The sequence below is a fragment of the Dunckerocampus dactyliophorus genome, chromosome 2 (assembly GCF_027744805.1).
Source record: "Dunckerocampus dactyliophorus isolate RoL2022-P2 chromosome 2, RoL_Ddac_1.1, whole genome shotgun sequence".
Lineage (NCBI taxonomy): Eukaryota > Metazoa > Chordata > Actinopteri > Syngnathiformes > Syngnathidae > Dunckerocampus > Dunckerocampus dactyliophorus.
In genome coordinates this window covers 3,978,072-3,996,610 of record NC_072820.1, presented here as the reverse complement: position 1 = coordinate 3,996,610, position 18,539 = coordinate 3,978,072, and the positions used below count along the sequence as shown (strand labels likewise).

Genomic DNA, 18,539 nt, shown 5'->3' with positions numbered 1-18,539 from the left:
GATGAATGCCCTTTGACCTTATCGCCCCTTAAGCACCCTGGATAATCCCTTGGATAAACAGCTTTCCCACGATTCATGTGCAGAAGAAGTTTCTGTTCACTATACAAGGAACACTGTTGTCATCTTTGCCCGAACAAGGAAATAGAATCCGTGGTACGGTCCACCAGGTGCACACAAGGACCACAAGTCTGCACTCGCTGCTTTTTCCATACATACAGAGCGAAGAGCTGCAACTGGTGTAACTTTGATATTAAAGTTATGGAAGACATAGCAGATATATTATATTGATATTAAAGATGAATTTTGGACGATGAGTTTTAATATATTAGGATCCACCCAATTGGGCTTACTGTACATAATGCCTATTTCACAAAAAATGGTGAGAAGTCAACTAAACGAAAAATAATAATACAAAAATATAATAATAATAATAATAATAAATATTAGCAAAATGTATTACTGGCGGCAGGCAGATTTATTTGTATCGGTTTTAATTGCCAAACAAACATAATACACTCCTGATCAACATTTTCAGACCAGTTGAAAAATTGCAAGAGTTTACATGTTGCACCGCTGGATCGTAAGAAGGTTCTGAGTAGCGATTCAAAGGGAAAAAAAAAAAAAAATGGGGGTGAGACCAAAAAAAAAAAACATTCTGAGTAAGCAATTTATTGCAAACAAGCAGTAAAGTGAAATAGGCTGTTCATCCTCTCATCACAAGTTTAAGACCATAGTTCAAAAAACCTCGAAACCCTCCCTAAAATAGAAATAAAATGTTTTGCGATCAGCTGAAAAATTGGTTTGTACATGCTTGTCGCCAGTGTTTCCAGGAGGCTAGCGCCGTTTCACGCCCCTGCACAACCTGAAATCCATTGTTCCATTGAAGGAAAAAGCACCCCAGATGATAATGGTGTGGAAAACATCTCAGGTGGAAGCTCCTTGTCATGCCAGTAACGTTGGAAGCCATCTGGACCATCAAGGAAGAATAAAACTTTCTTTCATTTTTCAGTGTCCCATGTTTAGTGCTCTCCTGCACATTCCAAACAGGCAATTTTGTGGCATTGAAGGAGACGAGGCCTTTGAAGACATTTTTTCTTCTCAAAAGCCTTCTCTCACAGATGCCGTCTGATGGCTGTTGGACTGCACTTATGCAGTTCAACAATCCGATCACATTCAAAGAGAGAACACTTTTTTGACTTTGCCATCAAGAGATGGCAGCCTATTTCACTTTAACGCTTGTTTGCAATAAAATGCTTACTCAAATGTTGTCTCACTCCCATTTCTTATTTTTGCTCTACTTAGAACCTCCTTAAGATCCAACAGTGCAATTTTTCCACTGGTCTTAACATTTTGATCAGGAGTGTACATATTCTTTCACCAGCACAGCAAACTACATTTGCACAGTACATTTCTCACCGTGTGACACTCAATACCTGCTATAGAGGCTGAAATGACAGCAAAATCTCTATGTGGCCTTGGATGATCCTTTTTACGGTACAGATCACAACTTCACACATGGGACTTCATTTTCAGTGGATGAAACATTCAACTGTGCTGTGTTTGTTGTGGCATGAAATGTGCAGATACTACTTATACTGTACAGGTACATTATATGACTCAAAGAGGACAACAGATGGTTTATTTGTCATCCAGACATGATCTGTTTTGAAGTTTGCTAATGCTAATCTGTCAAACAATGACCACCAGTCTGTGAAACACTGAAGGGAATATGTCTGTGATAAAATAATCCGCAGATAAGAGTTTTTGATGACTCTGCATTCACTGTTAAGGAAGGTCCCTGTCTCGTCACATAGAATGAGCCTCTTCATTGGTGCAGTCTAATCCCTGATTACTTGATGTGATGTCATCATTGGATTTGACTACAACGGCTAATCTATGTTACCGATAGTGGTCAGTGTTTTGCCAGTCTCAAGTCTTTCATCCCAAGTCTCGAGTCAGTAAAGACGTGCAAGCCTAAGTCCAGTCTCAAGTCAAGACAAGATTGGTTGAGTCAAGTCCAAAGTCATAGACTCGAAATTACAACTGGTTATAATAGTTGCTATATTCCTGTTAAAAGGGGTGAATTTATTTACTTTATTTGTATTATTTATTTGTATTAATGTCTCTTCTGTTGTTGCTGCTTAATTTATTGGTTCATATGTTTCTTATGTTCTTATTCTTTTTCTTGTGTTTTCTTTCTTTTCTTGGGAGAATGAACAGAATAAGAATATCATTGCATAGTATAACTGCCTGTTTTACTATGCATATGACAATAAAACTCTTGAATCTTGAATGAAATCATACGCTTTTCCAAACACTGCTTTTGGAGCATATCGTCCTCCTTTTGTTGCGTGCTTGTGGGGCGCACCTTATACGGTCAGACCAGGAAGAGGGCGAGATATGACGGTTGCAACTCCTTCGATTGCAAATGGACTCGAAACTGTCTTCAGTTTTGTTCATGGTGAAGGTCCGAACCTTATTTTGCCTTAAATTGCAAATATCAAATGTAATGAAAGCCTGCACATGACCCTATTGTTTCAATACAACACAATTATCTTGGCACCTAAATTGCATTTAAAACCATTTCTTTTTCACTGGAAAAAGGTTGGACAGCCCTGCTCTAGACTCTGCATTCAGCAGCTTTAATCTTTACATTTAACCTCTAGATATCTAGAAAAATGAAAGATTTTGGTACGATTAAAAAACTAGTTTAGTCTGGCACAGGACAGCGGGACTTGCACTTCTTCCTCACCAATAAAAAGGCTAAATAATGAAATGACTGAATGATAGCTCATGCACTCACCACCAAGTTCCCAATGACCATGACCAGCATGAACACCAGGATACAGAGAGGCTGCCCGGCTACTTCCATACAATCCCACATGGTTTCAATCCACTCGCCACACAGCACTCTGAACACAATCAGGAAGGAGTGAAAGAAGTCCTTCATGTGCCAGCGTGGAAGCTGACAGTTATGAGAGATCTTGCACACACAGTCCTGGTAGTTCTTGCCAAACAGCTGCATGCCCACCACGGCGAAGATGAAGACGATGATGGCCAACACGAGCGTCAGGTTTCCCAGCGCGCCGACTGAGTTGCCAATGATTTTAATGAGAGTGTTGAGCGTGGGCCAAGACTTTGCCAGTTTGAAGACACGTAACTGAGGTGGAGAGACCAGGACAAGAATGATATTAGCATGACGGCAAATATAACATATCCAGAGGGTTGATATCATTGTCATAAATGTTCTTCGGGGTACAGTGCTGAAAGAGTTACCAGTCTGAAGGAGCGCAGAACAGATAGCCCCTCAACATTGGACAGACCGAGCTCCATCAGACTGAGGCAAACGATGATTCCGTCAAAGATATTCCAGCCCTGTTGGAAGTAGTAGTAAGGGTCCATGGCGATCAGCTTCAGTACCATCTCAGCAGTAAAGATCCCAGTGAAAACCTGCAAGAAACGACATTCTGAACTCATTCAATCCCAGCCATTTTTCAAAAGACAACCCCTTCAGTACCGGCCATTTTAGACGATTTTGACTGATCTTTCAAGGTACACAGAATATTGTGTTTTATGGCGATATAAACATGGAACCTACCAAAAGACTCCCGTCTTTCACTAGAAAAAAAAAGCTTGTTTCTACCTTTTTCCGTTCATTAGTAATCAGCAATAGAACACTGGTAAGTTTCAGGAAAATACCAGTTCTTGACTAAAAAAACGGAAGAAAACTTTCACTTTGACAGAACTATTTTTTGCTTTTGTGACAGCTCAAATATTTAAACAACTATACCGACACAAACAACACAAAAAAGGGGTTGTTTTACGTCAAAATAACAATTTATTTACAAATATAACACCATGAACCATTTACAATTGTCACATTTCGAACTGAACTATGTGTGTGCATGTGTGTGCACGCGTGTGCGCGTGTGCGCATGTGTTAAAAATTCCCTTCAGTGCGTAAACTTCTGCACGCTCTCTCACTTCCTCCTCCCTGTCATGTGTGATTCTTCCGTTCACATGATCCCTGCCGAGCTCTTATCAAAGGCACTTCTGCCACCTCGTGGCCGTTTGCATGGCTTACAACTGCTCTGAAGTGAAATGCATTCGTGGAGAGTTGCATCATCACCTCTTTCTGATTCTTGTGCAAAAAAAATGTAAAAGACATGTAAATATGTTGTTGGGATCAGGCGTTCGGGTTTATAAAAAACAAAGTGCGGCCCGGGGGCCATTTACAGCACGTGGCTGTTTTGTATTGGCCCTCGGCACATTCTGCAAATACAACGCAAGAAAAAAGAAAAAAATGGGGAAAAGAGCAGTCATTTTACAAGCATAAAAAAAGTATTAAAAAATAAAGTCATAATATTAAGAGAAAAAAGGTTTTTTTTAATTAAGGAAAAAAGTTGTAATATGAGCACCAAAAAAATAAATAAATAAATAAAGTTGCAATTTCTGATAAATGGTTAAAGGTTATAATATTACAATAATAAAGTCCAAATATTATAAGAATAAAGTCATAATATTATGAGAAAAACATGTACAAAAGTAAAAACAAAAAAACAGCAAAAATTGAAAAAAAAGAGCAGTAATGTTACATGCATAAACAATAAATATCAAAAGAGTTAAGTCATAATGTTAAGAGAAAAAAGTTGACAAATTTATGGGGAAAAAGTCGTAATATGAGAAACAAACAAAACAAAGAATAAAGTTACAATGTTTGCCTTTTTCATCTCCAAATGTTTCTCTCTTCTTTTCTCCTCCAAAACTATTGCTCACATCTTCGCTACAAAAACATCCTTTGTCTCGTACACGGCCATGTTTGTTTACCTGAGCGATGCCTGAGGATTTCACTTCCGGAAATGACGCTGAGCTGCGAGCTAGCTTGTCATGGCTTGCGCCGTGAACTATAAATGTCATTTTTGCTAATTTACCATTCGCTTTCAAAGAACATAATTACAAACAATATTCTGCATATTTAAGCAAAGTTGATGAATCGTGTCAGGGACTTTTTAACTAGCCATGTTACACGCACTGTTTGCGGATGTTTGGAAAAAAGCATTTATTAAAACAAAAAATGATTTTGGTGTACTAAATATCCCATGTTACGACGTGGACACCGGCCGCTCATAGGCAGGTGTGCACTATATATGAACAAATCTTTTTTTCTGTTTAAATTTTGTGGATGTGTCTAATATACCGGAAATTACGGTATATAAAGGTTCTCACCAGATTCCCCACCGAGAGCATGGTGTTGAACTCCTCAGTCATGGGGTAGTGCTCCAGGGCCATGAAGAGGGTGTTCAGCACGATACATATGGTGATACCCAAGTCCAAGAAAGGATCCATCACCATCAGCTTTACCCATTCCTTCAGTTTCAGCCACCAGGAGCAGCAGTCCCATATCAGGTACTTCTTGGCAAACGTGTACCAGCAGGGGTGGCACTTTTGTCTCGACTCTTCCAACTCTGTAGAGAAAGAGCCACACAAAAACGCTAACCTTTTTACTGAACTGGACGTTAAAGGAGATATTTGAATCATTCTAAAGACTCACCGTCCATGGCATCACTGAAGAAGCTGACAGAGCTGAGTCCCCTTTTTCTGTGCACAGGAGGACCCTCTGTCACTGTGGGGGATGGCTGAAGGAGAACTTTTTGGACACTGTCTTCTGCACTGGTTGGTTTCTGGGGGACATATGCCACAGAATTTTCAAATGCTGCTGCCAAATAAATGAACACTCTTTAAACACTTACCGTGTCCTCCTTGATTCTCTCCATGCTGTAAGCCGGCAAGGAGCTTGGGGTGTGGGGTCCCACTGTAGTGACCCCGTTGTGGTCGAGGGAAACATTGAGTCGTCCGTTCACCGTGAGGCTGGGGGTGAAGACCTGGGAGCAATGGCTCCTCACACTGCCTGTCCTCCTCTTCCAGTGCGTCGCAGTTGAACTGGTGCGGCTTCGAAAAGCGTCCCCATGGATGCTGTACTCATCATCCCCGAAGTCAGCCTCAGAGTTGTTGCGTACCCGAAATGCGCTGAAGATGCTGATCTGGCTTGCTCGCCTGGTGCTGAGCGGGTGAGAGGAGAGCGTGGCCAGCAGAGGGTGGGCTGGCAGGGGAGACAGAGGAGGCTACAGAAAAAAAGAGGACACATTAGTTCTGATAGCTTTGAATGAACACAAACAATATGCAGGAAATGCAGGAAAGGCTGCAGTGGAGATTTTGACCCAGCCGAGGAAAAAGGCTCTAAACCCTTGCTGGTTTTTGAGTATTTTTTTTAGTATATCTGACTATTCCTGCCGTCTCTCCAAGTCTTTTCTTTGATCTTTGGGGCAACAGAACCCTCTGTCTTAAGGAAATAGTGGTCTGGATGGATATCAAGTGAAAATGATGACATAATATCACAATCACTACAAACACAGAGGTACGCATACTGCTCACATGTAGTGGATGAAACCAAACCGAGTATGAGTTCACCGTTGGGCCGTAGCCCCCAGGTTAATTACAACACAAATGTCATTCTTAATATTGTATGAGGTGGACTAAATCGCACGCCAAGCGTCTCAAACATACTCCTCATCAAAATGTTAAGACCAGTTGAAAAATTGCAAGAATTTACATTTTGCACTGTTGGATCTTAAGGAGGTTCTAAGCAGAGCTTCAAAATGCAAACAGAAGAAATGGGAGAGACAAAAAAAATGGGTAGGCAATTTATTGCGAACAAGCATTAAAGTGAAATCGGCTGTTCACCAGCTGATCAAAAGTTTAAGATCAGAGCGTTTGGCAAAAATGTCATTTTCTGTCAGGTATTCACACTGTCATGATCTCTTGCTGGCAAAGACAAAAAAGCTTTCTCTCTCTGAAGGCTGCATAAGCAAGGCCTCTTGCAGCGCGCCATTGCTGCTGAGGCAGTAAGACAGTCTTTTGGAACTTCTTCAAAGATCCTGAGGCTTATGGAACAAAAAAAGTCAAGTGGTCGACCCAAAATATGTCACTGGCCCTGTGCCGGAGGATCCCAATAGCTGTCCGTCAAGACACGGGACCATCCTCGGCCCAAATGAAGGTTGTTACTGGTGCCGAGTGCAGTCCAATAACCATCAGAGAAGGGTTTGAAGAACAAAAAACGTCTTCAAAGGCCTTGTCTCCCTCAACAATATGAAATTGCTTGTTTAGAATTTGCACAAGAGCACCAAATATGGAACACTGAAGGGTGAAAGAAAGTTTTATTCTCTGACGCGAAAAAATTTAACCTTGATGGTCCTGATGGCTTCCAACGTTACTGACGTGACAAGGAGATCCTACCTGAGAAGTTTTCCACACGACACAGTGGAAGGTGCACCATCATGATCCTTCAATGGAATAATAGACTTCAGGTTGTGCAGGGGCGTCAAACGGAAGTTGGCTATGTGGAGATGTTGCAGGGGCATCCCTCATGACTGAAGGCCCTTGTCTGTGTAACTTTTTCAACAGGACAACGGTGCACTTCACAAAGGACTTCTTCCAGAAGAATAACCTAACTTTTTTGGACCATCCTGCGTGTTTCCGTGGTCTAAATCCAATGGACAACATTTGAGGATGGATGGCAAGGGAAGTTTACAAAAACGGACATCAGTTCCAGACAGTGGATGCCCTCCGTGAAGCCATCTTCCCCACCTGGAGCAACATTCCCACGATCCTCCTGGAAACTCTGGCATCAAGCATGCCTAAGCCAATTTTTGAGGTGATTAACAAGAATGGCACAGCTACTCATTAGTAAGTCCTTTAGTGAACATTTTATTTCTACTTTTGGGGGGGAGGGAGTTCTGTTTTTTTTTTTTACTTTTGATCCACTGATGAACAGCCTATTTCACTTTAATGCTTGTTTGCCATAAATTGCAAATTGCCATGCAACATTGTGAAGTGGAAAAAGAATATAAGCAATTCTGTTGATATGTACGCAACTAGGCAGCTAAGACAGACAGGAAAAGCAATCGCTGTAGTTTTTCCTTTGTAGTGTAACTAAGTGATTGGCACCCCAACAATGTTTTCCCGATAAAAAAGTCACTGTATGGTGTGATGTACCTTCAGCTCATCTAGTGGGTCAATCGTGTCTTCAGCTTCCTCTGCAGTTTCTTCCGATAACGTCCTGTGAGATCGTCTCCTTCTAGTGCTGCTTCTCCTCATGCTTCCTGTCTTCACACAGAACGGAGACAACTCTGGGGACAAGATGGAGTCGGTCTCTTGTGCTTGTCTCTTTGCTGCCAACTTCACACAGAAAGGAACGACGTTAATAGATGTTCATCATCCGCTGATCCACGCTGACATACTCTTTGCTCTCGACGGAGGTGCTCCATGGCCATTTGAAACTCTCTCTCCTTCTGCCAGGCCTCGGCGATGGTCGCCTGATTCTGCTCCTCGTAGGCCATGGCTACAACAGCCAGGATCAGATTGACCAGGTAGAAGGAGCCCAGGAAGATAACCAGCACAAAGAACACCATGTAGGTCTTGCCGGCTGAGCGCAGTGTCTTGAAGACATAAGACACAAATGCATTAGAATGGAAGTCAGTCGATTGTTTACAATTAAGGTACTACAATTTCAATGTATTAAGTCTTTATACAGTGTTAACGGATGTACAGTCAAACCTGTCTATAGCGGCCACTGAAGGGAAACGGCAAAAGTGGCCGCTATAGACAGGTGGCCGCTATAGACAGGTTGGCGGCCATTTTGAATTTGTGCGCACACATATTAACATGTATTCACAAAAAGACTGGAGCAAAACCAAGAGATGTAGGGGAAAAGGCTCTGTTGACACATAAACAGTTAGGTAAATCTAGCTAACAGCTCCAGGTGAGGAAACTAGTAATATCAATAACAACAATGAACCAGCGCCGCACATTCGACGGCGCTGGCCTTTTATCCGCCACAAATGTTAATTGACCGCAGCTGTGCGGCCACCAGGCATGAAGCGGCTTCCTCTGCTTCCCCGGAGAAGGCACAGCCCGCCAAATAAGAGCACAGGACAGGGGATGCTCGCTCCTGTCCTGCAGAACGTCACAAATTTCCATCTTAGATTTTTTTTAAAACACGATTTTAAAAGCAAGAAATAAAACTTTTAGTGAACGAGCCTGAGGATATATGTACAGGATACGCGTGAAGCAGTCATGAATGGGTGTGTGCGTGAACAATTGAGTGCGGAGGAGGTGCGAAGATTGTCGTAAACTAACAATACCATCGCTCCTTTCTTATTGAATGGGCTTCTAATCTCTAATTAGTTGGCAATTAAGTGATATTTTAGATGTTTTATTCAGGTGTTTTGGCTATTTTAGAATCTATTCACGGCATTGCAAAGTGGGAAGATTACCTTTTTGGCCATCATTGAATCTTTTCAGGGTGGCATTGCAAAGTAAGAAGACGGCTTTTTTATGTCGAACTAGGACTCAGTAATTAAAGTCTACACACGACGACTTCATTGCTTAAAAAACGAAACTTTTACGTGCATGAAGCTTCTGCTTGAGTCGGCATTTTGGCCGCTATATGCGGTCAGATATTGGCCAAGGGATACAAAATGGGTGGCCGCTGGCCGCGACAGGTGACCGCTATACACAGGGTCTATAACATGTACATTTTCTGCGGGGGATTTTTCAGTGGCCGCTATAGGCAGGTGGCCGTTCTATACAGGTGGCCGCTAAGACAGGTTTTTGAATGTATCATTAATCAATATGCAAGCCATCATAATACCTATATAGAGGAGTACTGTTTTTTTAATCAGAGTACTGTAGTACCTTATAACTGTGTCAAAAATACTGTATATTGAAATATTTAAATTCAATAACATTTTAAAAAGAAATAATTAAAGAAATAATTCTAATATAATATACTGTAATATGATATGATATGAATCTCTGTGTGGAGTTTGCATGTTCTCCCCGTGTGCGCGTGGGTTTTCTCCGGGTACTCCGGGTTCCTCCCACATTCCAAAAACATGCAGGTGAGGTTAATTGGAGACTCTAAATTGTCCATAGGTATGAATGTGAGTGTGAATGGTTGTTTGTCTATATGTGCCCTGCGATTGGCTGGCGACCAGTGCAGGGTGTACCCCGCCTCTCGCCCAAAGTCAGCTGGGATAGGCTCCAGCATACCCCCGCGAAGCGGCATAGAAAATGGATGATATGATAAGACGTGACGTGACGTGACGTGACGTGACGTGACGTGACGTGACGTGACGTGACGTGACGTGATACGATATATGCAGATCATCATAATGCCTTTATATGGGTACAAATATTATGGAGGAGTGCTCTTTTTTTTAAAATCAAAGTACTGTAGTACCTTCTAACTGTGTGAAAATACTGTATATTGAAATATTAAAATTTAACAAAATTTAAAAAAAATGTAATTACCGTAATTTCCGGTGTATAAGCAGCTACTTTTTTCTTAAACTTGAAACCCTGCGGCTTATACAGCCATGTGGCTGATTTATGACCATTTTCTAATCTCCTGACATCTCCAGTACTTCAGAACTACTACTAATCGTTTCAGTACTGTGCCGCTCGCAAGTCAGTGAGGAAAACGGCAGCTCTTTCGTCAGCAGGAGCCAATCAATGACGAGCTAATCACGAGGAAATCGCAAGAGGTCGTTACCGAATATAACAGTCTGACTCACTGTGTCATCTTACTAAGAACGCTAAAATCATCAGACAGCAACTTAACACTCAAAAGTTAGCTAGGAAATATACAAGACAAGTACCAATACGAGTTTAAAATAACAAAAAACAGCTATTTTAACTTCTTCCCATAATGCATTGTTCCCAGGAGAGCAGTTCATTGGCCAACGGTTGGCTGCCGGGCCACCAGAGGGACCCCCCCAGACACGGCTGTCCCCGGTTGTGGCTGTGAAACTTCAAGTTTCCAAGCGACACCCTCAAACTGGACTAAAATTCTTATGTGAGTATACCCCAAACATTTCTGCAAATATTTTATGGTAAGAAACAACACAACAATTAAAGTAGTCAGTGTCCAGCTTGAATGTCAATGTAAATTTCCTGTCTCGATACACAACCATTAATGTCTAAACTGAAGGCAACAAAAGTGAGTACACCCCTGTGTTAAACTGTACTAACTGGGCCCAATTAGTCATTTTTTTCTCCCCGGGGTCATGTGACCGGTTAGTGTTGCAAGGTCTCAGGTGTGAATGGGAAGCAGGTGTGTTAAATTTTGTGTCACGCTCTCGTACGGGTCACTGGAAGTTCAACATGGCACTTCATGGCAAAGAACTCACTGTGTGCTCACTTTTGCGACATACCGTGCGTATGAAACAGTGAAGAGTGAAACTGTACCTGGTGAAACAGCTTTTCCCAGTAGTCCTGGGTCATGAGACGAAAAAGGGCCAGAAAAGCCCAGCCGAAGGTATCAAAGCTGGTGTAGCCGTAGTTTGGATTTCTTCCAACCTTTAGGCAGTCAAACCCGTCTGGACACTTCCTGTAATGCACAAACCGTGTAAATACAGCGCTCAGATTTTTTTGGAGAGGAAATGCCGGATAAACAAAAGGCAGCGCACACGCCAGTCAACAGCATCTGGGTACAGATACGGTTGCGATAGCGTGCGGTGCTGCTGCTGCTGCTGTAACAGGGTTAAAAACATCTCTCGTATCTACATTCAGCCTGGTGGCCTTTGACTCAGCAGGCGAGAGAGGCGGGTGAGTCAGTAAGTCCACATCAGTGCTATCATCACCATTATTTCAACTGAAGAGGGCACTTGAAATTCATCCCACTCTGCCTGCACTAAAACGGCACCGGAGCAAAAGAGATTATATGCCAAGCCAGATGGATATCAAATTGAGGTTCAAACATTTTTTCAGTTCGCTGCCTCCATTTCTGATCTTCATTGTCAACGCGGTGGCATTACAGCAAATATTTAGGTCTGGCAGCTGAGAACAAGCCGGGCTGTCATGTCAATCTGAGTGCAGAATAATTTCATAATGGCTGCTCAACAGCTGGGCGGAGAGCGCTGCTGTGAGAACAGCTGGACATCCCAGCAAGCAGCCAGCTGGGCTGGGATGCTCGCTAATATCCAGCAGCGAGGACGGAGGAGGCTTCACGAGACAGCCACCGCACCGTCCTCTTTCTTCCACCCGGCTAACCTTTGACCCAGTGTGGGAAAACGGCCCAAGCACAAGTTACACTTCCCACGAAAGGTTTACAACGTATGGCACAGGATCAATAAACAGGAAACCCTACCATGCACTTAACGATAGGATAATCACCCTCATTTTTTAGGACATACTGTACCTGTCCAATTACCAATTACAGTAGCAGTCAAAAGTTGCATTAATTTAACAGGATTTTTTTGTGAAGTTGCAGTAGTGTAGCACAGTCATCCCTCGCTACTTTGCGCTTTGAATTTTGCGGCTTCACTCTATCAGTTTTTCAAAAATATATTGATTAAAGCACGACTCATGCTCTTCTGTGGTTATTATTAGTAATGAAAACACATATTGAAGCAAATTTGATTTGACTAAATTAAGCATTTCAAGCATAAAATGGCAAAATGAACTAAAATATAAATATAAGGCATTCGGAAAGCGCATTCAAAGACACCGTGAATGACATGTGGTATTCTACACTTGTCACTAGGCGTCAGTTATGCTGCTGTAATGTTCGCTGAGACACACAAGCACCAGACTTGATTGCCAGAACAAGAGGCTTTTGTTGCAGCTCTGCATTATCTCACAACAGGCGCAATAATCCCTAATAAAAACATGAGCTACTGTTCACACATGAGCAGGAGTCTTATTTATGTCTTAGATAGATTATTGTCTGTTATTATGTCAACTATATTGGGTAATTCAAGTGTAGAGGCGACTATAGGGGTGTTATTTAATGTCTAGAGGAGTCTAAAAGCCATATTTAAATCCCCAAAAATGACAACATTATTTTGTTTTGTTTGTTTAGCATAATATTATTATGTTATACAAATACAGTGGTGTGAAAAAGTGTTTGCCGTTTGCCGTCTCAATTTCTTAGTTTGTGACACTTAAATGTTTCAGATCATCAAACAATTAAGGGAGAAAAAAAATCCAAACCTACATGTCCCTGTGTGAAAAAGTGATTGCCCCCTAAAGCTAATAACTGGTTGGGCCACCCTTAGCAGCAACAACTGCAATCAAGCGTTTGTGATAACTTGCAATGAGTCTCTTACAGCGCTGGGGAGGAATTTTGGCCCACTCATCTTTGCAGAATTGTTGTCATTCAGCCACATTGGAGGCTTTTCCAGCATGAAGCGCCTTTTTAAGGTCATGCCACAGCATCTCAATAGGATTCAGGTCAGGACTTGGACTAGGCCACTCCAAAGTCTTCGTTTTGTTTTTCTTCAGCCATTCAGAGGTGGACTTGCTGGTGTGTTTTGGATCATTGTCGGCATAGAAAATGATTGATTTTTTTGTCTTTTTTTTAGTCTTCCAGGTCCTGAAGCAGCAAAACAGCCCCAGACCATCACACTACCACCAGCATATTTTACTGTTGGTATGATGCTCTTTTTCTGAAATGCGGTGTTAACTTTTACGCCAGATGTAATGGGACACACACCTTACAAAATGTTCAACTTTTGTCTTGTCAGACGACAGAGTATTTTCCCAAAGGTCTCAGGGATCATCAAGATGTTTTCTGGCAAAATTGAGATGAGTCTTAATGGTCTTTTTGTTCAGCAGTGGTTTTGGTCTTGGAACTCTGCCATGCAGGCTGTTTTTGCCCAGTGTCTTTCTTATGGTGGAGTCATGAACACTGATCTTAACTGAGGCAAGTGAGGCCTGCAGTTCTTTGGATGTTGTTGTGGGGTCTTTTGTGACATCTTGGATGAGTCGTTGCTGCGCTCTTGGTGTCATTTTGGTTGGCCGGCCACTCCTGGGAAGGTTCACCACTGTTCCATGTTTAGGCCATTTGCGGATCGTGGCTCTCACTGTGGTATGCTGGAGTCCCAAAGCTTTAGAAATGGTTTTATAACCTTTTCCACACTGAAACATCTCAATTAATCTTGGTTAAGTTATGTTTTAACAGGGGGGCAATCGCTTTTTCACACAGGGCCTTGTAAATTGGGATTTCTCCCTTTATAATAAAAGGTTTCATTTAAAAACTGCATTTTGTGTTCAGTTGTGTTGCTATTAACTAATATTTAAAATTGTGTGATGATCCAAAACATTTAAGTGTGACAAACATACAAAAAAAAGAAATCAGGAAGGGGGCAAACACTTTTTCACACCACTGTGTTTCAATTCTATGACGCTAACATTATTTTTCCTCATAATATTACTCATTTATTCTTGTAAAACTGCAACTTTTTATCTCCTTAGAATACGACTTTTTTTTTCCTCTTGATATGTTGACTTTATTCTCGTAAAATGACAGCTTACTTTTTGTTTTCTTATCTTAATTATGACTTCATTTCCCAAATATTTTGCCTTTATTCTCATAACATTACAACTTTATCTGCAACCTAATTGTCCAAAAACGATGACTTTATTCACAGTTTTGTTTGTTTCTCATCATATTATGATGACGTCTTTTTTCTTTAAGATTTCAACTTTATGCTATTAAAATTATGTTATCTTTCCTCATCATATTACAATGTTATTCTCATGAAATTAAAAATTGTTCTCATTAGATTTGGTCTTAATATATGTTTGTTTTTTTTTCTTGTTAAATTATATTTGTAGAATGTGCCACGGGCCGCGCTTTGGACACCCCTGGACTAATGTATCCCATGACAAAACATATACTGATCCTGCAGTCTCTCGTCCTGCAGTGAAATGCTGCCATAAACGCCACCTGATGTTCAACTGTAACTACCCTGGAGACCAAACATATATATTTCGTTTTCGCGTACGCCTGTGTAATGCACACATCTTATGGGATTCGATCTGCCTCTGCACAAACAGCGTCTGGCATCCCTGTGTTGTCGGGCTAACCCATTTGCATCAAATTATCATTCCTTATCAGAGCTGATTTATCACGACATTGCAAACATGAGCATCGCAAACAACTAAAGAAATAATAAATAATACAAGTAACCCAATAAGCATTAAGCGCGAACGACAACAAATGCATGACAAATATATACATGTGTGTCTGTGCACATGTGGGCTGGGCTGAGTGGTGTCTGTGCAGGCTTGTCTGCGTGTGTTTGTGTCATCATACCCTATCCAAAGCTTTAATTTGGAAATCTACTCAGGGATTACTTGTTGGAATACACTCAAAAGATTAAGCATCCTCTATGTTTTACGTCCTCCATCCTGACCTGCTTAATATCTTGCCTGTCTCCACAGCCAGCCTCAAAAAGTTCTATCAAAACCGTCAACAGGCCGATGTTATTTTTCCTTCAAATGCACAGTGTAGGCTATGGAAACCCTGACAACCCTGCCCCAAAGCGCATGTTTGCGTTGTTTTTCTTTTCAAATGAATGCAAATGCATGCACAAATCCTCCTTGTACGGTTATTATTTTCCACACAGTCTATATGCACGTCAGGAAAAGGCGGGGTCGCAAACAAGAAGAAGAAGAAGAGCACAGCGCTAACTTGTAGGTAAACTGTGGAACAGCTGGATAGGTCTGATCTTACTGACCTAAAATGATGCAATTTTCCTCTTAATGCCCTTAAGCGTATCTGCTTTTCTCTCTGAAATGAACACAAGTCACTGAGTCAGATTTTACTTCTTAGGAGATTAAGTCCCTGTGCTTTTTTGGAGTGTAGGTGAGGGAGGGAGATTAAAAACGATGACATTCAAGGCTCGCTAACCCCCTAACTTAAGTAAGAATTCATTCAAACAGCTGTATTGTTGTCTACATCAGCTCTCAGTTGACTTTTAAACGGGTTTTAACAAGGACCTAATAGAATTTGAAAGCCCCTGACAGTCATACAAAATTCCAGAGGCTCTCATCTTACGCACCCCTGTCCTGGCTGCTCAGCACAATATGGCTAAAGAGACAATAATTAAAGAATGGAAAGTCGGCATGTGTTTAGTGTTAAGGTGAGCGATTACCTTTGTCACTATAGTTATTACTTGTCATCAAAATGAAGGGTAAGTGAAATTTTAATTCATTTTTATGCTTTATTTTAGCACATCTGCAAAGGTAGAGAATAAAGGCAGAAGAAGGAAAGGGTGTCCATCTGTCTCTCGTTCTCTGTACTTGCTTCATCCATTGTTGCTTTGAACCTTCCTCTTTCGGAAAAGAAAACAAACCTACAGTATCACTCAGATACTATCAACATCCAGCAGCAACACAATGCTTTGGCATGACTACTATTTTGGGCGTGAAACGCCTCCCAGTACCTGATAGTCTTCTTTGTCAGTGAAGTTCAAGCACGCAACCCAACGTGAGCTTTCGCTTTATGCCGCGCTCTACCAGCAGACATCCAAATATCTAGCTGTGTGTCGGATGGACGGCACGTTAAGTCCACACTCGATGTCCTTCCCCTCCCCTCAAGCTTCACCAAGTCGCCTATAAACATAGCACGCACTTCGTGGTGGCGTAGTAGGGACATCAGGTCATTACATTATTTTTTTGGCAAAGACCCCACAACCCACCGAATACGGCTCCGCGACCAGCTGAGAATCACTGCTCTGCCCCACCCATCTATCTATCTATCTATCTATCTGTCATGTCTGTCCATCCATCCATCCATCTTGACTTATTAAAGTCTCCGTCCCATCCTGCCCCCATCTAAATATTTACGTTGGATGATGTCATACGCCGGTAAATTTAGTTTTCTTAATAAATAAATGCATTTGAATAAAGAAAAACAAAGTGGATAGTTTTATCACTCACTTTGTAATTTGCTACATTTAAGTATGCTGGAAAATACATTGAAAACAAGTAAGTTTGCTTTATATTGCGTGATGTCTTTGAACGCAATCTCATGTTTCAAGATGGCGTCGGCCGAGTGGCAGCTAGTTACTGCAGCTCTGTACTTGCGTTTTTAGTGGTTAAAAGTGCTTTATCCCTACTTTCCAGTTGTTTTTTTGTACCATACCGACCCCTTAAGCCAGTGTGCAGCTATGGATGTTCCTCTTGTTATGTTTGTAGCTTGCCTCTTGCTTCATTCATTCATGGCTCCATTGTTTCCACTCGGGAGCAGCTGTCAGCTTTGAGCCACACACGCCTTTGCTAAGCCGAGCCACCAGAGGTCCCCGCGGAGACACGGAGGAGGAGAGGCTGTGTAGCGGGAGTGAAGCGCCGACAGCGGAAAAGACAGTATAAACCATGTTTACCGTCTGTCATCATGGGGAACCTGAGATCTCTCCCCAACAAGATGGAAGAGCTAACGGCGCTAACCCAGCTGCAGAGGGGCTAGCGTGAGTGCAGCCGGTTGAAGAAAATAAAATTGAAGATTATATTTCACTTTTTCAAAATCGACTCCAAAAAGAGAATGGACTACTTTAATTCAGCGGCTATTTTTCTATAAGATAAAATATCGGGATATATATCGTATATCGATATTCAGCCTAAATAAATAAAAAAAACTTTTAGTCCATATGGCCCAGCCTTTGTTGACATATTCAATTCATTTGGAGCTGTTAATACATACAAATAGATATAATCCTGTTCTGTCCTTTATCTTTCTGTTCTTTCTGTAAAAAATGTCATATTTCAGACATAGTTGCTAATAGTGATTAATCTTAATTAATTAATTGCGATTAACTGTGATTAACACCCCCTCCAACACACACTCACTGCACTAAGGAGCTCCATTAGTGACAGATACATCCAAAGTGTGTGAAGCAGAGCTATCACAGGTCTTTCCTTCCAACAGCTGTCAGACTCCATAACAAAAACTGCTCAAAAAAATCCTGTACCGTGCAAAAACTGTGCAATAAACCGCACAATAACCATGCAATAAACCCGTGGCTGGATCAACACGTACACAGCTGTAAATAGTGTGGATAACTTCTTAATTTTGCACTTTTTCTGCTCTTGTGTGCTTTGGTATCTGCTTTTGTGTGCTCTTCTACTTTTGCTGCTGTAAACATGGAATTTCCCCTTGTGGGACTAATAAAGGCATATTTTATCTTATCTTAATCTGATTTTTTTTTTAAGTATCATTTGACAGCCCTATTAATTAGGTAAACTTTAATTTCCTTATTTGACTTTCTGTTTTAAAGCAGCCTGTTGTGGCACTATTTTATCCTAGAACTTTACTTGAAATTCACTGCACACTTTTCACGCCGAAAACTCGCTTGCTGCTTTGGTTTCATAAAGCAGCTTGTTGTTCCCTGCCAATCACTGAGTTGCAATGCAAAATGGTACAGAATAAATTGTTATGTGTTTATTTCATCTACAGTTCAGGTTGGAATGTATTTTGTGTGCGCTGAGAACGCGAGAGCGAGAGACAGGAGGCATCCTGACCAGATGCCCAAACCACCTCATCTGGCTCCTCTCAATGCGGACAAGCAGCGGTTCTACTCCGAGTTTCTCCCGGATGACGGTGCTTGTGACCTTATGTCTAAGGGAGAGCCCAGCCACCCTATGGAGGAAACTCATTTTGGTCGCTTGTACCCATGATTTTGTCCTTTCGGTCA

General features: G+C 41.5%; 1 protein-coding gene across 1 annotated transcript in view; it reads right to left on the bottom strand.

The window, feature by feature from the left end:
- Nucleotides 1–18,539, bottom strand: part of LOC129172048 (sodium channel protein type 4 subunit alpha-like) — a 67,758-nt gene that overhangs the window by 29,361 nt on the left and 19,858 nt on the right. Inside the window, exons 9-16 of the mRNA XM_054761388.1 lie at nucleotides 11,308–11,449; nucleotides 8,298–8,495; nucleotides 8,053–8,235; nucleotides 5,751–6,122; nucleotides 5,552–5,681; nucleotides 5,227–5,465; nucleotides 3,277–3,450; nucleotides 2,804–3,160 (exon numbers count right to left, since the gene is read on the bottom strand). Of these exons, the coding sequence (XP_054617363.1) occupies nucleotides 2,804–3,160; nucleotides 3,277–3,450; nucleotides 5,227–5,465; nucleotides 5,552–5,681; nucleotides 5,751–6,122; nucleotides 8,053–8,235; nucleotides 8,298–8,495; nucleotides 11,308–11,449 (1,795 nt within the window). The remainder of the gene's footprint in view (nucleotides 1–2,803; nucleotides 3,161–3,276; nucleotides 3,451–5,226; nucleotides 5,466–5,551; nucleotides 5,682–5,750; nucleotides 6,123–8,052; nucleotides 8,236–8,297; nucleotides 8,496–11,307; nucleotides 11,450–18,539) is intronic.